We start from the raw sequence: 20351 nt of genomic DNA, 5'->3' as shown, positions 1-20351 counted from the left end.
GGACCCAAATCTGCCCTGCTCCCCAGGACAGCATGCTGGGGAGACGGGAAGAAGAGAAGCACCAGAACAGGCTCGCATGACTCTTTATTCGAACCACCAGACCTTCCCCAACGAAGAGCTCCCCAGACCCTGCCGCACCTTATAGGAAAGGGCTCAGAGTCAGGGAGGAGGGACCCTGTTGCTCCTGTCCCTGCCGAGGGAGGTCAAGATGGAACCTGGGATTCTCCGTGACCAGACTACTCCCACTGCCTGTCCCTGCCGGGGACTGAGATGGGCCGCCCTGGCCCAGGTTGGGGGTGGGATCTCAGAGTTGCCCCTGAACAACACTCCGTTGAGGATGGGAGGCCTGGCCCTGGACGCCTCACGTCTCTGGGCGAGGATGTCGTGGTCCCTCGTCCATCAGACCTGCCGCCACTTTCCACCCCACCAGGGGCGTAGGACGCGTGTGCTCCCTCACCATCCGTGAGGACCCAGAGGGGGGTTCTCTGCATGACGTTCCTCCCTCGGCCTCAGGCCAGCAGGCGGCTGTACTCCGCCAGGGCAGAGGACTTCTTTACGCCGTCCCAGATCCGGGCAGCGTAGTGGAACCTGGGGGAGGAGGTGAGTGGTCAGCAGCCCTGGCTGTGGCCCGCCAGCCTTGCGCTGACCCGGGCCAGGTGCAAAAACGGGTCCTGCGTACGACCTGCATGACCTGACCCTGGAGGCTCCTGGACCGGGATGTGGGGAAGATGACAGTGCTGATGGGAGTGGCCCGGGTTCTGACGCCTCCCCTGGGGTGAGCAAAGGCAGAAGGCGCCTGGTCTGGAATGAAGGCCTCAAGCCCCAACTTGAGGGTCAGGATTCTACCTCTATCTCCCTCCAGAGTCTTGTGGCGATCAGAAACGTCTGACAGCTGCATGACCCTCTACCCGGCTGGGCCCTGCTACAGACCGTGGGAGAGTAGAGCCCCGAGCCCCCTCGCCCGCACGGCTCACTGGCTTTGCTGCTGTGTACGCTCCCTGACCCTTCCGGCCACGGCCAGCCACAGACCCCGGGGGAGCCGTGCTAGAGGCTGCACCCAGCCAAGCTCTCTCTCTCCAACTTCCGTGTCTCCTGGAAATTCGATGTTGCAGACCTGCTGCGGGCTCGAGACACAGAGGGTCATGTGGGGCTGGGGCTGGGGCTGGGGGAGGTTGGGGCTCTGTGAAAGCAGAGTGGGGAGAGCCAGGTGGCACAGGAGGAGGGAAGGTGGGGGGGCGCAGGCAGACAGTGCCATCCAGTGAGAGCTGGAGAATGCAGCTCCTGTGGGGACATTTCAGTGTCCCCTCCTGTGAGGCCACGCTTTCCGCATTCAGGGCCTCAGAATAAACGCTTGAGCTTGACTGGGCTCACTGGTCCTACTCCTCGCCATCAAATGGCACCTAGCTACCGGTATGTAACATCACTATGTGACAATTCCTTTCTCTGAGCCTCAATTTCCCCACTAGTAAAACTGGTGACAAGACCTACACCCTACTGGCTACTCAGGAGGACTTAAGAGACAGCATGCTGTCCAGCGTGGAAGCAGTCATCAGCATCCCAGAAAAGGGAACCGAGATGTGGAGAGATCACTGAGAACTTCCTCTAGTCTGCACCAGGGTGGGGGCCCCCACACTGACCACCCTGCCCGGAGCTCTTACCAGTTCTTCTCCGTGAGGATGGTGTGTGACAGCTGTGGCCGGGCCATGGACATCACTTGGCTCCGGAGCTTGCTCACCAGGGACTGGAAACTGGGGTGGCCACGGTACCCAGGGAGCAGGGAGAAGAGCGGGCTGGAACCGGGTCCTGGAGAGTTGAGGTGGGGAGGATAAGGGGGTGGGGGGGGACAGCCTGTCAGAGGGCCTTTCCTTTTTCCCAGGCACCCAGTATCCTGGGCTGGAATACCAGGAGTACCTCCACGTCCAGACCCGGCCCAGCTCTTCCCGTACTCCAACATCTTGGAAACACACTCCTAAGAAAGGGTCCAAGCACCTTAAGGACAAGCCACGAGTCTCCCCTCAGACCAGTGTGGGTCCCTATCACCCCAGGCCAGGGCAACCTGTATCTCCCACCAGACCAGGGAAGAACTGGTATCCCTGTGGACCAGACTCAACCATACCTGCCCGAGGTGGGTTTTCACTCTCTGCTTCACTGTCCATGAAGGGCACCAGGAACAAATTGACCTCAGAGTCCAGGAAGTCAGGTGGGAGCCCAGGGAAGACGTTGCACTGTAACATGGACAGAGTACCTGCAGGAGAGAACCTATCAGCCTACAGATACTATGGTGAGGGGCAGGGGAGGTACACATATGATGGTCAAGCTAGAATCAGGAGGCCAGTCTGGACGTCTGGGCCACGGGCCAGAGCAGGAGTCAAGAGCCACTGGTCAGCCTAGCCTGGGGGGTGGCTCAGGGACCCTTACCCTTGTAACGCAAGTGGGAGTGAGCCATGAGCTGGTCAATCATCAGATGCATCTGGCGCAGCTTTCGAGGACAGAAGTCCTCTCGGCGAGCTTTGTTCTGCAGGAAGACTGGAGGGGTGGGAAGAGAGATGTAGTCGCGTGAGGCAGCTGGGGCTTGGCTGTGTGGCCTTCCCCACTCGTGCCAAAGATCTGCCGTTACCCCTGGGCTCAGAGCTCTTGTAAATATTCATGTTACACGTTACTTTGCTTTAGCACCAGACCCTGTGCTGGGTGATGCAGGGGACCCAGACGTGAGATCTGGTTTCTGTCCCCAAGGATCCCCCAGTCTGATGGAAAAGACCGAAGAGGAAAATAGCCACACCATCAGGAGTAAGACAGAAAGGCACCAGGGACTTGGTGAGGCAGAGGAAGTAGGGAAGACCCTGCCTGGGGTGTCATAAACGAACGAGATGTTTGCAGAAGGGCAGTGTGACAGTAGAGCAGAGCGAGTAGATGGTGTGAGGCCGCAGGGCAAGCAGGGCACCTGGGGCCACTCGGGTTACTTCAGCACTCTCTTCGCCCCCAGTCTGTGCTGGAGATGCGGGGGACAGAGAAATGGGCTGATGTGGATCCTGTATATAAAAGGCTCCCCTTCTGATCAAGGAGCTGGACCCAGACTCAGGGTCGTGCCCTTGGTGGCCAGGTGGGAACCTTGGAGGAAGCAGCAGCTAATCTGCTGACTTGCTTCCTCCCAGCTCCCCACTTCCCCAGCGCTCCTGGTTTTCGCCCCTCCCCCATCCCCCTGCCTCCCCCCCTCCCCGATTTCTCCCTCCCCCATCCTCCCCGCCCCAGTCAAGTCCCTCACCCAGGTGGGGGTAGTACTCAGTGCCTTCGTCAGAGCCTGAGGAAGTGCTGGACTCGTGGCTGGGGGATGGGGTAGAGGGCTTCACCATCTCTGCTGTCTGGAGGAACCTGGGGTTCAGGGCGAGAGGTTGGTGCTCTGGCACGGGCACCCCTGTCCCACAGCCTGGGGAGGGGGCCCCCTTTGCGGATCTGATAAAAGCTACAGCTACACCGATTTTAGGGGATTTTAGGGAATTCAGAGACAACTCTCTCAGACACCAATCCATGGACCCGTGTCAACTGCATGCGTTTTTAAATGAGTCTATGCTATTAAAAAAATACTTCATTTTTTAAAGCATTGGTAAGATCACCACAAAACCGAGTGGAAAGTACAGGGATTCCCATGAATGTCCCGCCCCACTCCCACACATAGCCTCCCCCACTGTCAACATTCCGATGAGCCTGTGACACATTATCATCACCCAAAGGCTATGCTACACACTAGGCTTCCCTGCCGGTGTTGTCTACTCTGCGCGTTTTGACAAAAAGGACATGTGCCCGCCACACAGCGTCACAGCGAGCGGCGTCACTGCCCTAACAACCCTCCATGCTCTACCTATCCGCCCCTCATCTTTTTACTTGTCCCCGCAGCTCTGCCTTTTCCAGAACGTCATGGAGTTGGGATCATACACTAGCTGTTTCAAACCGGCTTCTCTCACTTAGTAATACGCACTCAAGAATGTGTACCTTCTTCCTTTTCATGGCGTGATAACGCATTTCCAGTAACATTCCCTTGTGCGCGTGTACCACAGTTTATCAGTTTACCTACTGAAATATACCTTGATCACTTCCTCGTTTTGGCAATTACGAATAAAACTGCGTTATAAACATCCATGTGCAAGTTTCTGCATGGACCGAAGTTTCAGTTTATGCCATTTTAAAATAAAATTTCCAGACATGTAAATAAAATAAACCTGCTTGCTATCTGAAGGAAGGGCTCATGGGAATCCGATAAAAAGCACGGACATTCTCCTCACATGAATACACATACAAAGGTGTTGTCCACAGTTTCGTGGGGCTTCCCTGCTGAGAAGCCCACCTCAGGCTCTGGATTAAAAGCAAGGTTCTGCCACGTGCCGGGCCGAGTCCATACCCCAATCAGAATGCAAACTCCACAGGGCAGTCTGGTAAATTCACACCTGTGTCCCCAGTGCCCCGAACGGGGAATGGCATCCATAAATGGTCAATACACCCCTCTCACGTGAACGAATTCAGACTATGGTGATGGTAACAGCGCGGGTGTTTCAGAAATAAGACACTTAGGGGCGCCTGAGTGGCTCAGCTCATGAAATGTCCGGCTTGGGCTCAGGTCATCAGAGTTGGTGAGTTGGTGAGTTCGAGCCCCACATCGGGCTGTCAGCGCAGAGCCCACTTCGGATCCTCTGTCTCTCTGCCCCTCCCTCACTCTCACTCTCAAAAATACATTAAAAAAAAAAAAAAAAAAAAGACATTTAGATCTGGTCACAAGGGCTGGTTTTCCCAGAAAGTCATTTTTACTGTTGGCCAGACCAGACCCACAGTTCACCCCAACCCCCAGGGTTACTAACATAAACATTACATTCCCATTTACCACCGAATGCTGTAAGTTCTTTAAACTCATTTAATCCACATAAAACAATTTGCCTATGAGGAGCTAAGGAAAAAGAGGCCACTCACCTACTAAGAGCTGGGGTTCAAATCCTGGGCTGCCTTACTTTGGAGACATCTGCTTCCCTTGGCTCAGCTCTCCCCTCCCCATGAGCTCCCGTTCTTTCCTTCTGGCTGGGCTCTGTGCCCAAGGCGGCTGGCCTCCGCACAGCTATCCCCTGGGGCCGAGGCCAAGAGGAACCCTTACGCCTCAGGTTCTGAGCCAGTTCTGTCCAGGGGGCATTTCTAAAAGCTCCAGCTGCTTCAGGCAGGACTCCGGCCAGATCCTGACTCCTTCCCCAGATCCTGACTCCTTCCCCCTTCCTGCCTGCCCGGGTACGGTACATGTGCCTGGAGATGGACAAGAGGGACAAGCCCGCTCCTGATTATGCTATTCATTCTACAAACGTGTATTAACCACCTTGTGCCAGGCACTGTGTGAGGCACCAGGGACTCAGACTGGGAGAGACAGACCCTAAAGAGACCTGCAATGTCCTGTTAGGGAGTGATAAATGCAATGAAGGAAAACACAGTAGCGTAAGAGTGGGGTGGTGGTGAGGGGTGGTTCTATGTTATAAGATCGGGGAAGGCCTGAGGTGGGACGACGTGAGAGAGGGAGTCTGAGGTCTGTAGGAAGAGTGTTCTGGCTGAGGGATGCAGCGCAGAGGTCCTAAGCTGCACGAGGAGTAGCCATGGGGCCACTAGGGCTTTAATCGGGGAGTGAGGGAAAGTGGTGGGAGAGAAGGTCAATGAGGAGACTAGGACTGTCCCGTGGAGGACCTTGTAGGCCATGAGAAGGACTTTGGATTTTGTTCTGAGTGATGTATAAAGCCAGTGGGGAGTTGTAAGCATGTGTATGTCTGCTAGGTGGTGGTGACCCACTCCAACTCACGTTTTATTTTAAGTTTATTTTTGAGAGAGAGAACATGCATGCACGTGTGAGCATGCACGACTGGGGGAGTGGCAGAGAGAAAGAGAGAGAGCAAGAACAAGAGTGAGAAAATCCCAAGCAGGATCCACACTGTCAGCACAGAGCCCTACTCGAGGCTCCATCTCGCCAACCGCAAGATCGTGACCTGACCCCATATCAAGAGTCGGACACTTAACTGACTGAGCCACCCATGCGTCCCCAACTCAGACTTTAAAGGGGTCCCTATGGATACTGTGTGGAACGTATGAGACCCAGGCAAGTGGCCGAGTCTCTGATCCCCATCTCTTGCCTTCGCTCCCTGCCCCCACCCCCCCAACCCTCCCTGCCACCTGCTCACCTGTATAAACTGAGGTCTGTGAACCAGTCTTGGACAACGATCACCACGTGGCAGACCGTGAAGAGGAAGGCCGCGATCTGGAGCGACTGAGAGAGGGCAGGAAGGGGTGACCGAGCTGGAGGTCCCCCCCCTACCCAGACTGGGGTCCCTGCTCCCAGGACTTAGCTGAAGGGACAGCAGGGTGAGAGCCTCAGAGCCGTTAAGCACCTACTGTGTGCCCAGACTCCGCTGGAACTTCCTTCACAGGCCATCCCTAAACTGGGCAAGATGGGAATGATCACTCCCATCTCACACAGGCAGATAACGAGGCCTGAAGGGGGAGGGGGCAGGAAATGACTTCTGAGGAGCACAGCCAGGAGGTGAGCCTGACAGGACTCTCAATGCTATTCTTTCCTACAGCTCTTGGGGCACCCAGGGCTCTTTATGAAGCAGAAACGAGGTCAACCCATATCCAACTCCCCATCGCGAATCTCGAGGGGGAAGGGGGAGACCTCGCCCCTAGGTCCGGCTTGGTCCCCTCACCTGCATCTCAACGTAGGTGTGGGGCAGGTTGTACTCTGGAGGCAGCTTGCGGTCATTGTTGATAAGGTGGTCCAAGATGGAGGGGCTCAGGATGGGCTGCGGCAAGGAAGAGAGGGTGTCGGGAACGGGGGCTGGAGGCCGGGACCCTAAGTGTCACAGCCACCCAAGTTCCTCAAGTTGAAGGCCAATACCTTGCCTCTCTCGGGGCCAAATAAGGTCAGAAACACAGGCGGTTTCTGATGAGTAAGAGCTAGTCAGCAAGAGGGGGTGAAAGAAGAATGTTTCAAAGCAGATACACTTCCCCCAGCTCCTTTATGAATTATCACCCCTCTCAAGTGCCTTGTGCTCAAAGAGAACTCTCCTAGTGCTAATAAACGTAATATTGGCTTGCATGAGTCATGTCCCTTCAAGACACTTTCCTTTTCTTAGTTGTTTCAAATGCTTTCAAAACTTTGCTAAGATAATTACTTTGGTCAAAAAACGATGTTTAGTGTGAAAATTGGTGAGGATTTAAAAACCGCATCAGTGGGTGTAAAAGAATCCATGGTGAGTTCATCACCTTTTCTTAAAGGAACATTCCATTTAAAAGCCACAAGAGCGCAATCAGTTTGGTGGTCTTACTGACTTCTTGCTGCAGTGAGTGGAATTCTTTAAAGAAGACAGTTTCCCAATTGCTTGCTTTCTAAAACTCCCAATAGAGCTGCATGCTCTATTCTGTCCTGTTTTAACTTCCGTTCTGCTCCACATGGGCCTTGGACCCAGCTCATGGCAGTTCAGCTTGTCTCCAGGTCCCCTAGTGGCCCCTGCACAGGGCCTGACTCACAGATCACAGCTGTGGGCTTTCACTGTCCGTGCCATCCACACCTATGGTGACTAGAACTCCGCTCCATCAACATTCAGGGAGAAGCACGTAGGGGCCAGGCCCTGACCAACAGAGCTCCTCCCTAAAGCGCTCCAGGCAGGTGGGGAGTGGGAGCAGTACACTGTGGGAAGAGGCTGTGATACGTCAGTGCCACGATGGAAGGCGCACACGGCACCAGTGGGGGCTCAGAGCAGGGGAAGGCTTCTGGGAGGAGGCGAGGCCCCGGCAGAGTCTTCTCGGAGGAGAAGGCATTAGCCAGGCAAAATGGCAAAGGGAGAGAGAGTGTTCTCATGCTCATGACACTGACAGCAAAGTATGAAGTACCTACTTCATGGCAGGCGCTGCCATTAGGGCTCTACTTGTATTAACTCACCGAAGCCTCACAACAACCCTACAAGGTAGGCAGTGATGTTTTTCCCACTTAAGAAAACTGAGGAACAGGCAGTTTCAGATAAAGGGTAGATTCGGATAAAGGGAACAGGATGTGGACGGCCCAGGGTGGGAGGGGGATCAAGGCGAGGCCCTGTGGTGCGTCTGGTGGAGCTAGAGACTACACCACAGAGGGGAGGCTGGAGTCTGAAGGAGGTGAGCCCCACGAGCCCTGAACACCACGCTGAAGAATGGGGACTCTGCCTGGGGGCAAGAGAGAGGATGAGGAAAGCCGCCAGAAACACACAGGTCAGTTCTGATGATAGCGATGGGCCTGAACGCTAACTACATGCCAGGTCCTGTGCCAACCGCTCTGCCTGGACCGTTCCACTGAAGCCTTGCAATGAACCTGTGAGGCTGAGTACGATTATCGTCCCCACTTATAGACGAAGAAACTGAGGTTTGAGGGGGGGTAAACACTTGCTTCACATCACCCAAATGGTAAGAATTAAAGGCAGAACCTGGACACACACAGACCGGCCTCGAGGGCCCACACATTTAGCCACTACGCTAGAAGATTCTCTAGGCTACTGTGTATACGATGGATGGGAGGGGAGGGAGGCAAAATCTGAAAACGTGCTAAAGGCCAAGAAAAGACACAACTTGTCCATAAGCACCTAGCGTGCCCGTGGCTGGGCTGGGACCACATGGAATCCAAGCGGGGTTCTGGCTTAACAACATTCAGGGATGGATGTGAAGGTGGCATGCAGGAGGGCGGGCACGTGGAGGTCAGCACCTGTGTGTCCAGGAAAACAATCCGCTCTTGGGTAATAAAGAAGTCAATGCCACTGGTCTGGTTGCCCCCTCGTTCCTTCATCTCGGCACTCTGGGCCCGGAAAACGTACGCCCTGTGGAGAGAAGCGGGTGGGGTGCATTAGAGGTGCGCTTCTCAGCCTCTGATGCCTCCAGAGTGTAACCATGTAAAATGAACGTGGTTCCCTACACTCTCAAAGCCTCCTACAAAGCCTTCCGCCTGTGGCCCCTGTTGTCTGGAGAACCACATTTTATTCCACATGACTTCACCTTTACCCATAAGGAGATCTATTAACCCAACTAATGAAGCCAGTAGAGTGAGGTGTTTAAGAGTCAGGACTCTGTTGGACCGCTGGGATTCAAATCCCAGTTCTGCCTCTTCCTGGCTCTGTGGCTTTGGGCAAGTCCTTAATTTCTTTCTCCTTGGCCTCCTCGTCTATAAATGGGGATAACAGCAGTCTCAAAACTCTTAGGGCTGCTATGAGGCTAACTGCCGTAAAGCCCTTAGGAAAATGCCCGCTAGGCAGCGATACGTAATCGTTAGCTGTGAATTACCCAGTGCACTTGCCACGGGCCGGGCCCCGGAGATATAGCACTGAATGCTCTCCACCCTCACAGTGAGAGGCTGGGTGGTTGTAGGACTCCGTTCCCAGTTCTTCCCCTGGGAGGAGAGTCTCCCTCGGTTCTATCTGCGTCGGACCGGGAGATGACGCCAAAGCAGGCACAGCTGAGCCTTGCCCTAGACCATGGAGCTCAACTGGGTCACATTCTGCGACCTGGACAAAGTGATTTTCTCTTTCAATCTGTAAAATCAGGGTAATGGTATTTCTGTCTCAAAAGGTAATCCCCACCTCCCTGAGAGGCATGTTACACTGTCTGACACCCACTTAACAACACCGTACTGAAGGCCTCTGATGTACCAGATACCGGGATGCGACAGGGAACAAGGACCATCTCTGCTTCCAAGCAGCTCCTGCTCTAGCTTACAGATCAACAGAGATCAGTAACTGTGAGCGGTAGGAAGAAGGGGTGTGTGGCGCTCAGGCTGGGGATAGCTCAGTTGGGAGGGCTGGGAAGGGCTGCCGTACAAGAGACAGATGACCACACTGAGAGTGAGAGACAGAAGAGTTTATTGAGCAACTTTAATTAAGTTAAAGGGGAGGCACAGGGGGTGGAGGATGGAAGCAAAGACTGTCCCAGGTGGACGGCAGGTGGCGTGTGTGGGGAATCAAAAGACCAGTGTGGGGAGAGGGGAAAGCGGAGAACAGGGGGACTGGGAGCAACAAGAGGGAGCACAGGCCTCTGTGGGGCCTCGTAAGGAGCTGGGGCTTTGGCCCACGAGCCTGGAGTAGCCCTGAAGACATTTAAGTAGGGAAGTGACAGGACTGGAGGTGGGTTTTGAAAGGCTCCCCTTGTGCTATGTGGTGAGCCGTAGCCTCCCTTATCCTCTCTGACCTTGACCGCCTAGGCCTTCCCTTCTTGCTCACTCCGCGCCAGCTCCAGGGCCTTCATGCCATTCTGCACACACACCAGGCAAGCTCTGTTGCCTCAGACATAGGCTCCTGTCATTCCATCTGATTAGAAAGCTCTCCCTCCTCCCAGTCTGCTTGTGCTCAGTGTCCCTCTTTGCGAGGCCTTCCCTGACCACTCCGTTTAGGACTATAATCCAGCACCAACACAGCTTCCCTATAATCCCTTCCCGTTTGGGTATCACCTTCTCACATGTCAAATAACGTAGTTTGTTTGCCTTCACCCTGATTAGAATGAAGGCTCACCAGGACAAAGGTTCTTGCCAGTTCTGTTGACTGTTGTATCCCCAGTGCCCGGAACAGTGCCTGGCACGCTGTAAGCACTCAATAGATGTTAGCTGAATTGAACTAAAGCAGGGAGATCAGTGAGGAGATTCTTGACATTCGGTAGGGGAGATGTCGGAGGCTTGGGCCAGGAGACAGGAATGAAGGAAGGGAGAAGCAGATGAATTCTTAACATAAAGAGGGCCTGATGGCATGAGTTGGCACCAAAGTCCGCCACACCACGGGCTGACGTGGCTCAAAAAAATAAGCAGCGGGCACCTCGGTGGTTCAGGCAGTTAAGTGTCTGACTTCAGTTTAGGTCGTGATCTCATGGTTTGGGAGTTCGAGCCCCGTGTTTGGCTCTGCGCTAACAGTGTGGAGCCTGCTTTGGATTCTCTGTCTCCCTCTCTCTCTGCCCCTCCCCCACTCACATTATCTCTCAAAATAAACTAAACAATAAAAAACCACAAAAGATATGCCAGGCCAGAATTCTCTCTAGCTCAGGAATCTGAACTCAAAGCCGGGGGTAGGGGAGGAGAAATTTGCTAGTTGGGGGTGGAAGCTGAGACGGAAAGAATGCTGAGAGAGCTGGAGCTGTTCCCAAGTGGAGCCAAGGTGAGCTTAAGTTACAAGAGAGGAGACGGACCTGGGAGGAAGGGCAGCCCCACACGATAGTGGTTCTTAACCTGCTCTGGGTCTCCATCGGACCCTCTAAGATCTGGGGGAAACTACAGACCCATTTCCTAGAAGGAAAGCCTAACTGCAGATAGATGCAAAATCCCTCATATACTGTTAGGAGGAGGTTCATGGACCCCCTGATATCCATCCACGCAATGCAAGATAGTATCACCTGCTTTATGGAAAAAAAAAACCCAAAAACCAAACCCCTACATTTTCTAGACAATCCCTTTCTCATTCTCCAGTTTGAGTCTTCCTTAATCAGACCGGTTATGTCTCTCCTCCCTAGTCCCTGCCTTTCTCCATTTCCTTCCTTCCCTGCCCTCAGTTCTGGTCCCTAGTTCCTAAGCTCTCTCTTTCCCCAGATCCTCTCCTGTGACTTCATACTTTTATTTTCACAATCATCCCCATCCTTACTCAAGAATGCAGGACCGAGGCTGGTCTAGAACCCATGCCCTACATTCGAGTCTCTTTCCCTGTTCTATTTACCAGGTCTTAGCAACCAGTATCCTATGAGCATTTGCTCTGTGTCAGGTTCTTGTTAACTTTGCCTTCCTGATCTTATCCTCCAAAAACCCACTTTACACATGACGAGGTGAGATACTGGGAAGTGAAGTGACATTCCCAAGGTCAACTAGCTGGTGAATGGCAGGGCTGAGACTGAAGTCAACCTAAATCCAAAGCCGGGCTCTGTACCATTCCCTGGGGCGAGGCAGGAAGGGAGGGAGAAACAGGACTGGTTATCTTGGAGCCACACAAAGATTTAGTCCAGGCCCTAATCACCCTAATCTGACAAAGACATTGAGGCCAAGGGAGGTGAAACATTTTCCCAAAGTCCTTTGGTAATACCACTTGCAATACCCAGGCCCACCCTTCCCTGTCCTCCAGGTAGGTGTCCACCTCCCTCCTGGTCTTCCACACCCCTTACCTCTGGTCCTCCTCAGGAGTGTTCGCTGACAACAATGACATGACCATGGACTTGCCTGTCCCCTGAAGGCCCAGGACACCAACCACCAACACATCGGTCTGATCCAACAGGTACTGTGGGAAGATGAAGGAATGTGAGCCTCGTAAATCTGTCAGCTGCTGGAGTGGGAGTGAGACTGGGGTGGGGTGGGGGGGGCAGAGACTGGCCCGCCTGCCTTGTCGGATGTGGAAGCAAAACTTTGACGCCTCCGATCCCCTCAGTTGGGCAAAGGGCCCCTGTACGTATGCGGTGGCACAGAGAAGAGCATTTGTGAGGGCTCCCAAGTGGAGAAGAGCCTGGCATGGTCAAGAAGCTAATGGAAAGTCAGTGCCGCTGGAACACAGCGGGCAAAAAGGGAAACCTGACTTTGGGGAAGAGTAGAAGAAAGGCACAGGAATGAAGAACAGGTGGAAGGACAGGATGTGGTATCCGAGGGCTACTGCGGCAGACTCCTGGAGGACTTTCGGCTTCTGGCAAGTCAGGAAAACACACAGCAGCATGAAAAAGGGACAAGAGTGAGGAAGGGGAGGTCAGTCTGTCCTGGATCCTGTCTGGGATTTAAGAGTCCTGAGACCTTCACCTCTGGGCCACGAGCTCTGACGCCTTTCACCACTAGGGGGTGCGAGAGACACGCTTTAAAAAAAAAAGAGAACCGTCCTCAACAGGCTCCTTAAAAATCAAGTGGAGTTTTTTTTGTTTTTGTTTTTTTTAAAAAGGAAGCCAATCTTGGCTCTAACCCTAGACACATTAAAGCAGAAAGAACACCTAGCGCTAGCCCTGTTCAATAAGCTGGACACTGACCACATGTGGCCATTTAAATTTAAGTTCATTAAAATTAGGGGCGCCTGGGTGGCTCAGTTGGTTAAGTGTCCAACTCTGCCTCAGGTTATGATCTTGTGGTCCGTTGAGCTCGAGCCCCATGTCGGGCTCTGCGCTGACAGCTCAGAACCTGGAGCCTGCTTTACATTCTGGGTCTCCCTCTCTCTGCCCTTCCCCATTCTCGTGCTTTGTCTCTCTCAAAAATAAACATTAAAGCAAAATTTTTTAAGTTCATTAAAATGAAACAAAACTAAAACTTCAGTTCCTCAGTTATATTAGCCACATATGGGGATATGTGGATAAGTGCTCAATAGCCACTTATAAGGATAGTGGCTACCATACTAGATAGTGTAAATACAGAACACTGTCACCACTGCAGGGCGTTCTAATCTGACAGTGAAGGGTAGGCCTGGACACTGGCTTTTGTTTTGTTTTAAGGCCCTCCAGTTGGTATCAGTAGGACAGCGGACATAGAAAGGAAGGAGGCCGGGTAAAATACAGACCCGGCATGCTGTCCTAGTAAGTCCAAGCTGTTGGAGAAGGAGAAGGGACACATCTGGGAGAATCTGGGCAGCAACGTGATGTGACGGGTCTAGGGGGAAAAAGCAGCAGGAGAGGAGAAATGAAGCCCGAGAGTCTGGAGGCAGGCATGCCAGTCCAGGGATGTGAGGTCTGAACTACAGCAGGGGCCACTGAGATGGAAAAGGGAGCCTCTGGGAGTGACATTCAAACCACTTAACACTGGTACTGCATGGGTTGTTTCGATCAATCAGGAGGGGAACTGGAGCAGGGTCTAGGAGGCTGACCTGGGGGGGAAGGGATGGTAAAGGAGGTCCCAGGGCATCTGGGTGGTAGTGGGAGTCCCTCTTTGCCAACTGGTATCACGGTTATTCAGTATTTTAACAACCAGCACAGCCCACGTACTGCAAGCCACTGCAACTCAGCCCTGGCTAGGTGGGAACTTTCAGATTCCTTCTCTCTCATTGCTGCAGTTGCCTGAAAGCTGTCTAGTCCAGTATCACCTGCCAAGAGGGTGGCGGTGGGGAGGTGGGGTGGAGGCAGTGAGACGTGGGACCTGGGGAAGCTCAAGCAGGGAGACCCATGCTCCCCACTCAGTACCTCAATGGCGCTGTCACACCAATTCATCTGGTCATCTACCAACTTGATGCTGTGCTTCATGCGTTCTGGGGGCAGTAGTTTGGCCTGGCCCACGACAGCTGGAGACAGGAGAAAGCAGGAGATGGGATGTGGTGAGGGTCTGTGTGAGGGCGGTCCAGCTCCTAACCGTCCTCAACAGGCTCCCGCCCAGGCCCCAACTCACGGTCCATGGCTGCGGGTGCGGCAGTGCCCATGCCTCGGTTCTGGATCTGGTACACAGGCTGCGTGGGTCTCTGTCCCTCCTTCTCTCCCTTGGGCGGTGCGGGGGCTGCAGGGGGTGCTGGGGCAGCGCCCTCGGGGGTGGAGGTGGTTGTCGCAGCCGCAGGCCCTTTCCCCTCTTCCCGTGGTTTCATGAGGACGATAGGCTTCTCGAGAGGGGCCGGGGCAGGTGGGGCAGCCGGGGCTGTTGGGGGTGGTGGCTGCTTAGACTATGGGAGTGAGAAGGTTCCGGTCAGCAGGAGAGATCTTTGCCCTAACTGCTCCCAGCCTCCCCTTCAGAAGATTCTTCCCTGCTCACCCGCTCTGCTGGAGGTTTCGAGAGGATGATGGGGGTTTTCTGCATGACCGCCGTGCTGGTCTCTTCGCTGCCATCCTGTAGTGAGGGAGGGCAGTTACTTGGGCATGGCTCCCTCGCCTCTCAGAGACACTCCCCAGGGCCTTTGGGTGCCAGGTACAATTCTAAATGCCTTCACATATTAATTCCACCAGCAACCCCGTGAGATAGACACTATCATCCCCATTTTGCAAATGAAGATACTGAGGTTAACTGGCTTGCCCAAGGTCACGTGGCCAACAAAGAATGGAGCCAGGCTTTGAACCCTGGCAGCCTGGCTCCACAACTGCATTCGGCTGCCTCTGCCAGAAGACAAGCCCAGGCGGAAGGAGCTAGGGCTCTGGAGCTAGCCCTGGGTTCAAACTCAGCCCTGCCTTTTGCTGGCTGTGTGAACTTGGCTAAGGCCTCACTTCAGCCTGTTTCGTCATCTGGCCAGCAGGGATAGGAGTTTCTTCACAGGACTACTACAGGCTGAGCGTAGCTGGAACTTGAAAACTGTCCATGTGGCGTTTGACACATGGCAGGCGCTCACTATCTGACAGCTGCTACCCAGAGAGCCCTGCTACCCTGATCGTTCCTCATCACTCCTCAGCTCCACTCACGCTTGCCAGTAGCCAGGGGGCTGATCCCACACCTTGCCTTCATGTTTATTTTGACTCACCCCCAATCTGCTCAAGAAAGGGGAGAGATCGGCTTTTGAGCCTTGTCCTTTTGAGCCTTGTTCCCCGAGGAACCTCAGGAGAGCCATGACCCTTCAGTGGGTCTATTTCTTCACCATACACTGGGGATACTTACTTCAATTCTGCACACTTCACTGGCCTATGGTGAAGAACAAACAAAGGGCATGAAAGTATTTGGGAAGAAGAGCTGTGGCAGAACCACAGGAGAGGCTGCGGGCTTTCAGAAGGCCAGGGAGGGAGATGGGGAGAAGGTCCGGGGAGGAGAGGATGATACCTGGGACGAGGCTGTGAGGACAGACAGAGGACAGGAGATGTATTCAGGAGGCACAACATACAGGGTGACTGACGTGGGGAAGGGGGTGTCCAGGATGAGGCCCAGTGGGCTGTCACGGATACTAGGAAAAATGGGAGGAAGATGCCGAGGTCGGCAGGGGACACGGAGGACGTGAGGAGTCCACTGGCCACTTAGGAGGCTGCCAGGATCAGTGGCAAAGTCAGAGGCAAAGACAAGAGGCTTCGGAGAGGCTGATCCAGGACTAAAGCTGAAAGTGCACGATGATGGCGACACTGTCCCGGGTACGTGTGGCAGGAAGAAAGAGACCCTGTGTTCTCACTTATGCTGTAACCCAAGGAAAGGAATAAGAGCCGAGCTCACTGTGAAATCAATTATTCTTCATGTCTACCATTTTATGGCTCAGAAAACAGTTCCAACTGTTACTTTCTTCTTCCCCCCAGAGCTCTCTCAGAGGTGGGTAGGGCCCTAGAGAAAGGACACGAGCAGGGGGCAGGTTCTGACAGCGAGTCACCTCAGCACAGGAGAGAAGACAAGGCAGGACCGGGGCCCACGCCGAGGCTCCTGGTTTCCAGTCCAGGACACTACGGCCGGCAGACCAGTGCTGTGCTTGGGCTCAGCTGGATTTGGGTTTGGGTTCTGGCCCCAAAGCTCACTGATTTTGTGACTCTGGGTTAAGTCCTTTCTCCCCTGAGACTCACTCTCTTCATTAGTGAAAATCAGATCTGTCCTAGGTTCTACTTCATGGGGTAGCTAGAAGAGTGCAGAAAGACCCGAAAGACGTTAAAGCACCTTGCACGTGCACGCTGCTCAACACCTAGGAACAGCTGCGGCTATTATAGGACTCTTTGAAACATGAGTTTATGGCGCCTCTCAGCTCAAACCCTCCAGTGCCAATTTCATTCAACAAAATCCAAAGTCCTTTCTCAGGCCTATCAGGTCCTACGTGATCTGGCCTGAGTTACCTCTCCGACATCATCTTCTATTACCTTCCCTTCTTCTCTGGCCACTGCAGCCACACTGGCTTCCTGGCTACTCCTTGAATACACCAGATATAGGGCTCAGGGCCTTCCCATTTGCTGATCTGTCTAGAATGCTCTTCACTCAGATTTTGTCATGGTGTATTCCCTCGCCTCCTTCAGGTCTCTGCTCCAAACCCACCCCTTCAGGGAGGCCCTCTCTGTCCACTTCATCTAGCACAGACCCCTTTGCCACTCTCTACTCTTACTTCATAAGGCTTTTGTTCACAGATTGATCCCCAGCATCTAGAGTAGTGCCTGGCACATGGCAGGTGCTTAAAAACATTTGTGGAACGAGTGGATATGTGGATGCTGCCCTTGGGCCCACTCACTCACCCGTCTCTCTCTCTCCCATGGGGCAATGTAGTCCCTCTCCCGACCACCAGGCCCGGAGAGGTTCTGGGGGCCACCGGGGCCAGGCTCTTTCCAGCGTCGCCGCCTCTCTATCCCATAGAGCCCAGGCTGACTATGGCCAGACTCAGACATGGTTGCCTACAGAGAGAGACAGAGAGAGACAGAGAGAGAGAGAGAGAGAGAGAGAGAGAGGGAGAGAGGTGGATTTCAGAGTGAGGACAGACTCTTTTCAATCTATTTGGTTCACTCTGGACTGTAAGAAGGCACTTCCTTTCAAGAGAGCTCTGTGGCTGTGGCAGTGACTGCTAGCTGGCTCTCAAGATCTGTTCTCTTCTTCCAAAAAAAAAATAAAATAAAACCCTCAGTTCTGAGCTGGGCACATGGCTGTCCAGAACACACCTCTCAGCACCATTTGCAGTTAGGTGGCCATGGGACTAAGTTCTTTCTGGCCAATGGTATGACACCAGAAGTGTGTTCTAGCAGCTCTCAGAAACTTTCCTTCACAGATGCTGGCACATGCCTTTTGCCCTTTCCTCCTCCTGGCTGGGAGGAATATGGTGTGCAGGCTGGAGCTCAAGCAGCCACCCTGGACTGGAAGGAAGGAACGAGGGAAGGCTGGCGTGGCAGAAAAAAAATCGGCGGTCTCCTGTTCACCCGGCGTTATTTCCTTCTAGATGCAGTGGGAAACAGCTACACTTCTCTTATTGTAGCCAAAACTACTCCCAACTATTAGTCACTCGGCCTCAACCTGTATCTCATAGGGGGAGGGGGTCACATAAAAATGGGACCTATTCTTTCCCAAACTGTGGCAAAGCATTTCCTTACAAACCAGTAACATGATCCTCAGTGCGACAACTACTGATTTGATTACCTAATACTGGCATGTGTGGGGGTGGGGCTCCTGCACTCAAGGCCCTATCTTATCTGGTGTCCCTCTACATCTCAGTCTGTCTACCTTAGGTTTCTGATGGCCCGCCATCCCTCACACTCCCAAGTCTCCCCCGTGGTTAATCTGAGATGTTATAAAATGAACTGCCACCTATATGGTCTACTCCCTACCATTTAACTCGCTTTACAGGTCCCTCTAGGGACTTTCCCCAGCTGTTTACACTTCATTCCAGAGAAATCTCTGAATACTTAACAGTCTGTTTGCAGGAGAGGCCATTTCCTTTATAGCTCAGAGGTCAAGTTGGCAAACTGTAGGCTACGGACCAAATCAGGGCTGCCTTCTGTGTTTGTAAATGAAGTTTGATAGGAATGCAGCCACCTCCATCAACTTAAAAGTTGTCTACGGCTGCCTTCTTGATCCAATGGCAGAGTTGAGTGGTTGAGACAGAGACAGTACGACCTGCAGGATCTCAAACAATTCCTCTCTGTCCCTTTACAGAAAAAGTTTGCTGATCCTTGCTTAGCTCTTAAGTGCCTATGAAATCATTTTTATTTTTAAAAATTTTTTAGGTAAGCTCTGTGCCCAATAGGGGGCTCGAACTCACAACCCCAAGATCGAGAGTTGCACTCTCCACCAACGGAGACAGCCAGGTGCCCCCACCTGTGAAATGGTTCTATGAATCCCCCACCTCCTACCCAAGTACACAGTCACAGATCCCTGTGAGAGATTCGCTCTCCAGAACAGCAGTATCTGTTAACAGGATGTAGGAGTAGGGGCTTGTCCAGCGCCTCTCCCATTGCTACAAGTGACCTCTTCTCCCCCCACCACCCCACCCCGTCACAAACCCAGCTGAAGACTGCCTTCTGAGACAGGAGGGCAGGGCCTGTTTACACATGCTCATGGAAAATGATCCACTCAGCACTTAAGTGACTGTTTACAGTCTCTGGCAGAGATTCCCCTCAGAAACTGGGAATCCTCCCTTCCTTGCAGTTAAGGGTCACTTTGCACATTATTCTCCAGACAGCCCCACCCCCCAGTGCTTCAGTGTCTCTTTTCATTCCTCCACAGGGACTCTGCCCAGCACTTCAGTCCGTTTACACACCAAGAGAAGCCCCTTCTCATGCAGCAAGTGTCCGTTTGCATGTTTTCTTTTTCTGGAAACTTCCACATTATTTGGGTCTATTGAACAGCTCTATGGGGGGAGCTCCCCAGAATAAGTCCACCTACATACAGTTTGGGGACCCCCCCATGTTTCCAGGCTCCTCTGGGGAGTCTCCCAAAATGTATAAAGCCAGTCTATTTGTGTTTATTTACAGGGCTCTTACAGTGACCTCCCAGATGTTAAGAATCTAACTAGTCATTCTTTGGGGGAGTTTCCTCAGTGCTTAAGCATCTCTTCCTATGCCCCCTTTGGGGACTCTTCCAGAACCTAAGTGTCTATTTGCAAACTCTGAAGGGAGACTTCTCTAATTCTCAACTCTGTATTTACACACCACCACCCCCAAGAACTTAAGAGTCTATTTACACTATTTTTTTAAGGACTCTCTAACACTTGTAAATGTACATTTACAAGTTTGTATATGGGGCATCCCCTAAAACCAATGAGTCTCTATTACTCAGGTAACATCCCCAATAATTAGACACCTGCTTACAAGCCTCCTATGGGGAACCCTACGATTTAGGTTTCTATTTACATAGGATTCGGAGGACCTCCCGGGTATACAGGGTCTGTCTGTAGACCCTCTGCGAGCGTGTTCCCAAGACTTCTCTTTACACGCTGTCGTTAGGACGTTTGCAATACTTGACGGTCAGTTCTAAAGGCCCTATTAGGCCCTCCCAGAACTGAAGTTCCTATCTACACCTTATTTATCTCCTCCCCACCCCGCGCCCGCCAACCCGGTATTTTAAGGGTCGCCCTTGAACGCCTAGTCTGTTACGCACACCTGCCGGACGTCCGAACAACCGTTTAACGGTAGAGAAGGGGGCGGGGCCCCGAAACGCGCCCAGCGCCCCGCCCCCTGCCGGTGCACGAGCCTCGCGCGGGCTTGCGGGCCCCTTACCTAAGGCGGCTGCTGATTGGCTCTTGGGGCGCAGCGCTACGCGCGCTTTCCGTGACGGGGCTGGTGGGGGGGAGGTTCCACTACAAGCCACGGGCCTGTAAATGGCGTCTAGGGGACGAGGAGCGTTGGGGAGAGAGAGAGAGAAAGCAGGCACCGGTCACTCCGGAACCGGTCTAGGCACCCCGGAAGCGGCACCCAAAGAACGCCGGCCCGAAAGAGGAAGAGGAGAAGGTAGCACGGGGCGGAGCGGAGATCAGGACCCGTGGGGTGCTGGCCTTGCGCATGCGCCGAGGGCTGGGCGCGCCAGAACGGAGCGTCAGAGCCGGGCT

General features: G+C 53.4%; 1 protein-coding gene across 6 annotated transcripts; it reads right to left on the bottom strand.

Moving 5' to 3' along the window:
* Positions 1-67: 67 nt before the first annotated feature.
* SMG9 (SMG9 nonsense mediated mRNA decay factor) lies at positions 68-20261 on the bottom strand. Of its 6 annotated transcripts, none has more exons than XM_006941173.5 (14): positions 20023-20261; positions 17056-17211; positions 14693-14767; positions 14339-14603; positions 14137-14234; positions 12160-12272; positions 8744-8855; positions 6717-6812; positions 6195-6280; positions 3263-3369; positions 2419-2526; positions 2117-2245; positions 1659-1803; positions 68-588 (listed from the first exon to the last, which is right to left on the bottom strand). In XM_006941173.5, the coding sequence occupies exons 2-14, from the start codon at positions 17203-17205 to the stop codon at positions 510-512; spliced, it is 1563 nt and encodes a 520-aa protein (XP_006941235.1). In that variant the 5' UTR covers positions 17206-17211; positions 20023-20261; the 3' UTR covers positions 68-509. The 6 variants fall into 6 exon arrangements, with proteins under 6 accessions (XP_006941235.1, XP_023101809.1, XP_023101807.1 ...); XM_023246041.2 differs by lacking the exon at positions 20023-20261 and adding an exon at positions 19906-19997; XM_023246039.2 differs by lacking the exon at positions 20023-20261 and adding an exon at positions 19657-19810.
* Positions 20262-20351: the final 90 nt, after the last annotated feature.

The sequence above is a fragment of the Felis catus genome, chromosome E2 (genome assembly GCF_018350175.1).
Source record: "Felis catus isolate Fca126 chromosome E2, F.catus_Fca126_mat1.0, whole genome shotgun sequence".
NCBI lineage: Eukaryota > Metazoa > Chordata > Mammalia > Carnivora > Felidae > Felis > Felis catus.
The sequence above is the reverse complement of the archived record's forward strand: the minus strand, read 5'-3'. Positions and strand labels throughout refer to the sequence as shown.

Coding starts and splice junctions, on each gene's coding strand:
- SMG9 (XM_006941173.5), bottom strand. CDS start 17,205: ATGTCTGAGTCTGGCCATAGTCAGCCTGGGCTCTATGGGATAGAGAGG. Junction 14,235..14,338: donor CGCACCCGCAGCCATGGACC/GTGAGTTGGGGC, acceptor TCCTGTCTCCAG/CTGTCGTGGGCCAGGCCAAA. Junction 8,856..12,159: donor ACTCCTGAGGAGGACCAGAG/GTAAGGGGTGTG, acceptor TTCTCTCCACAG/GGCGTACGTTTTCCGGGCCC.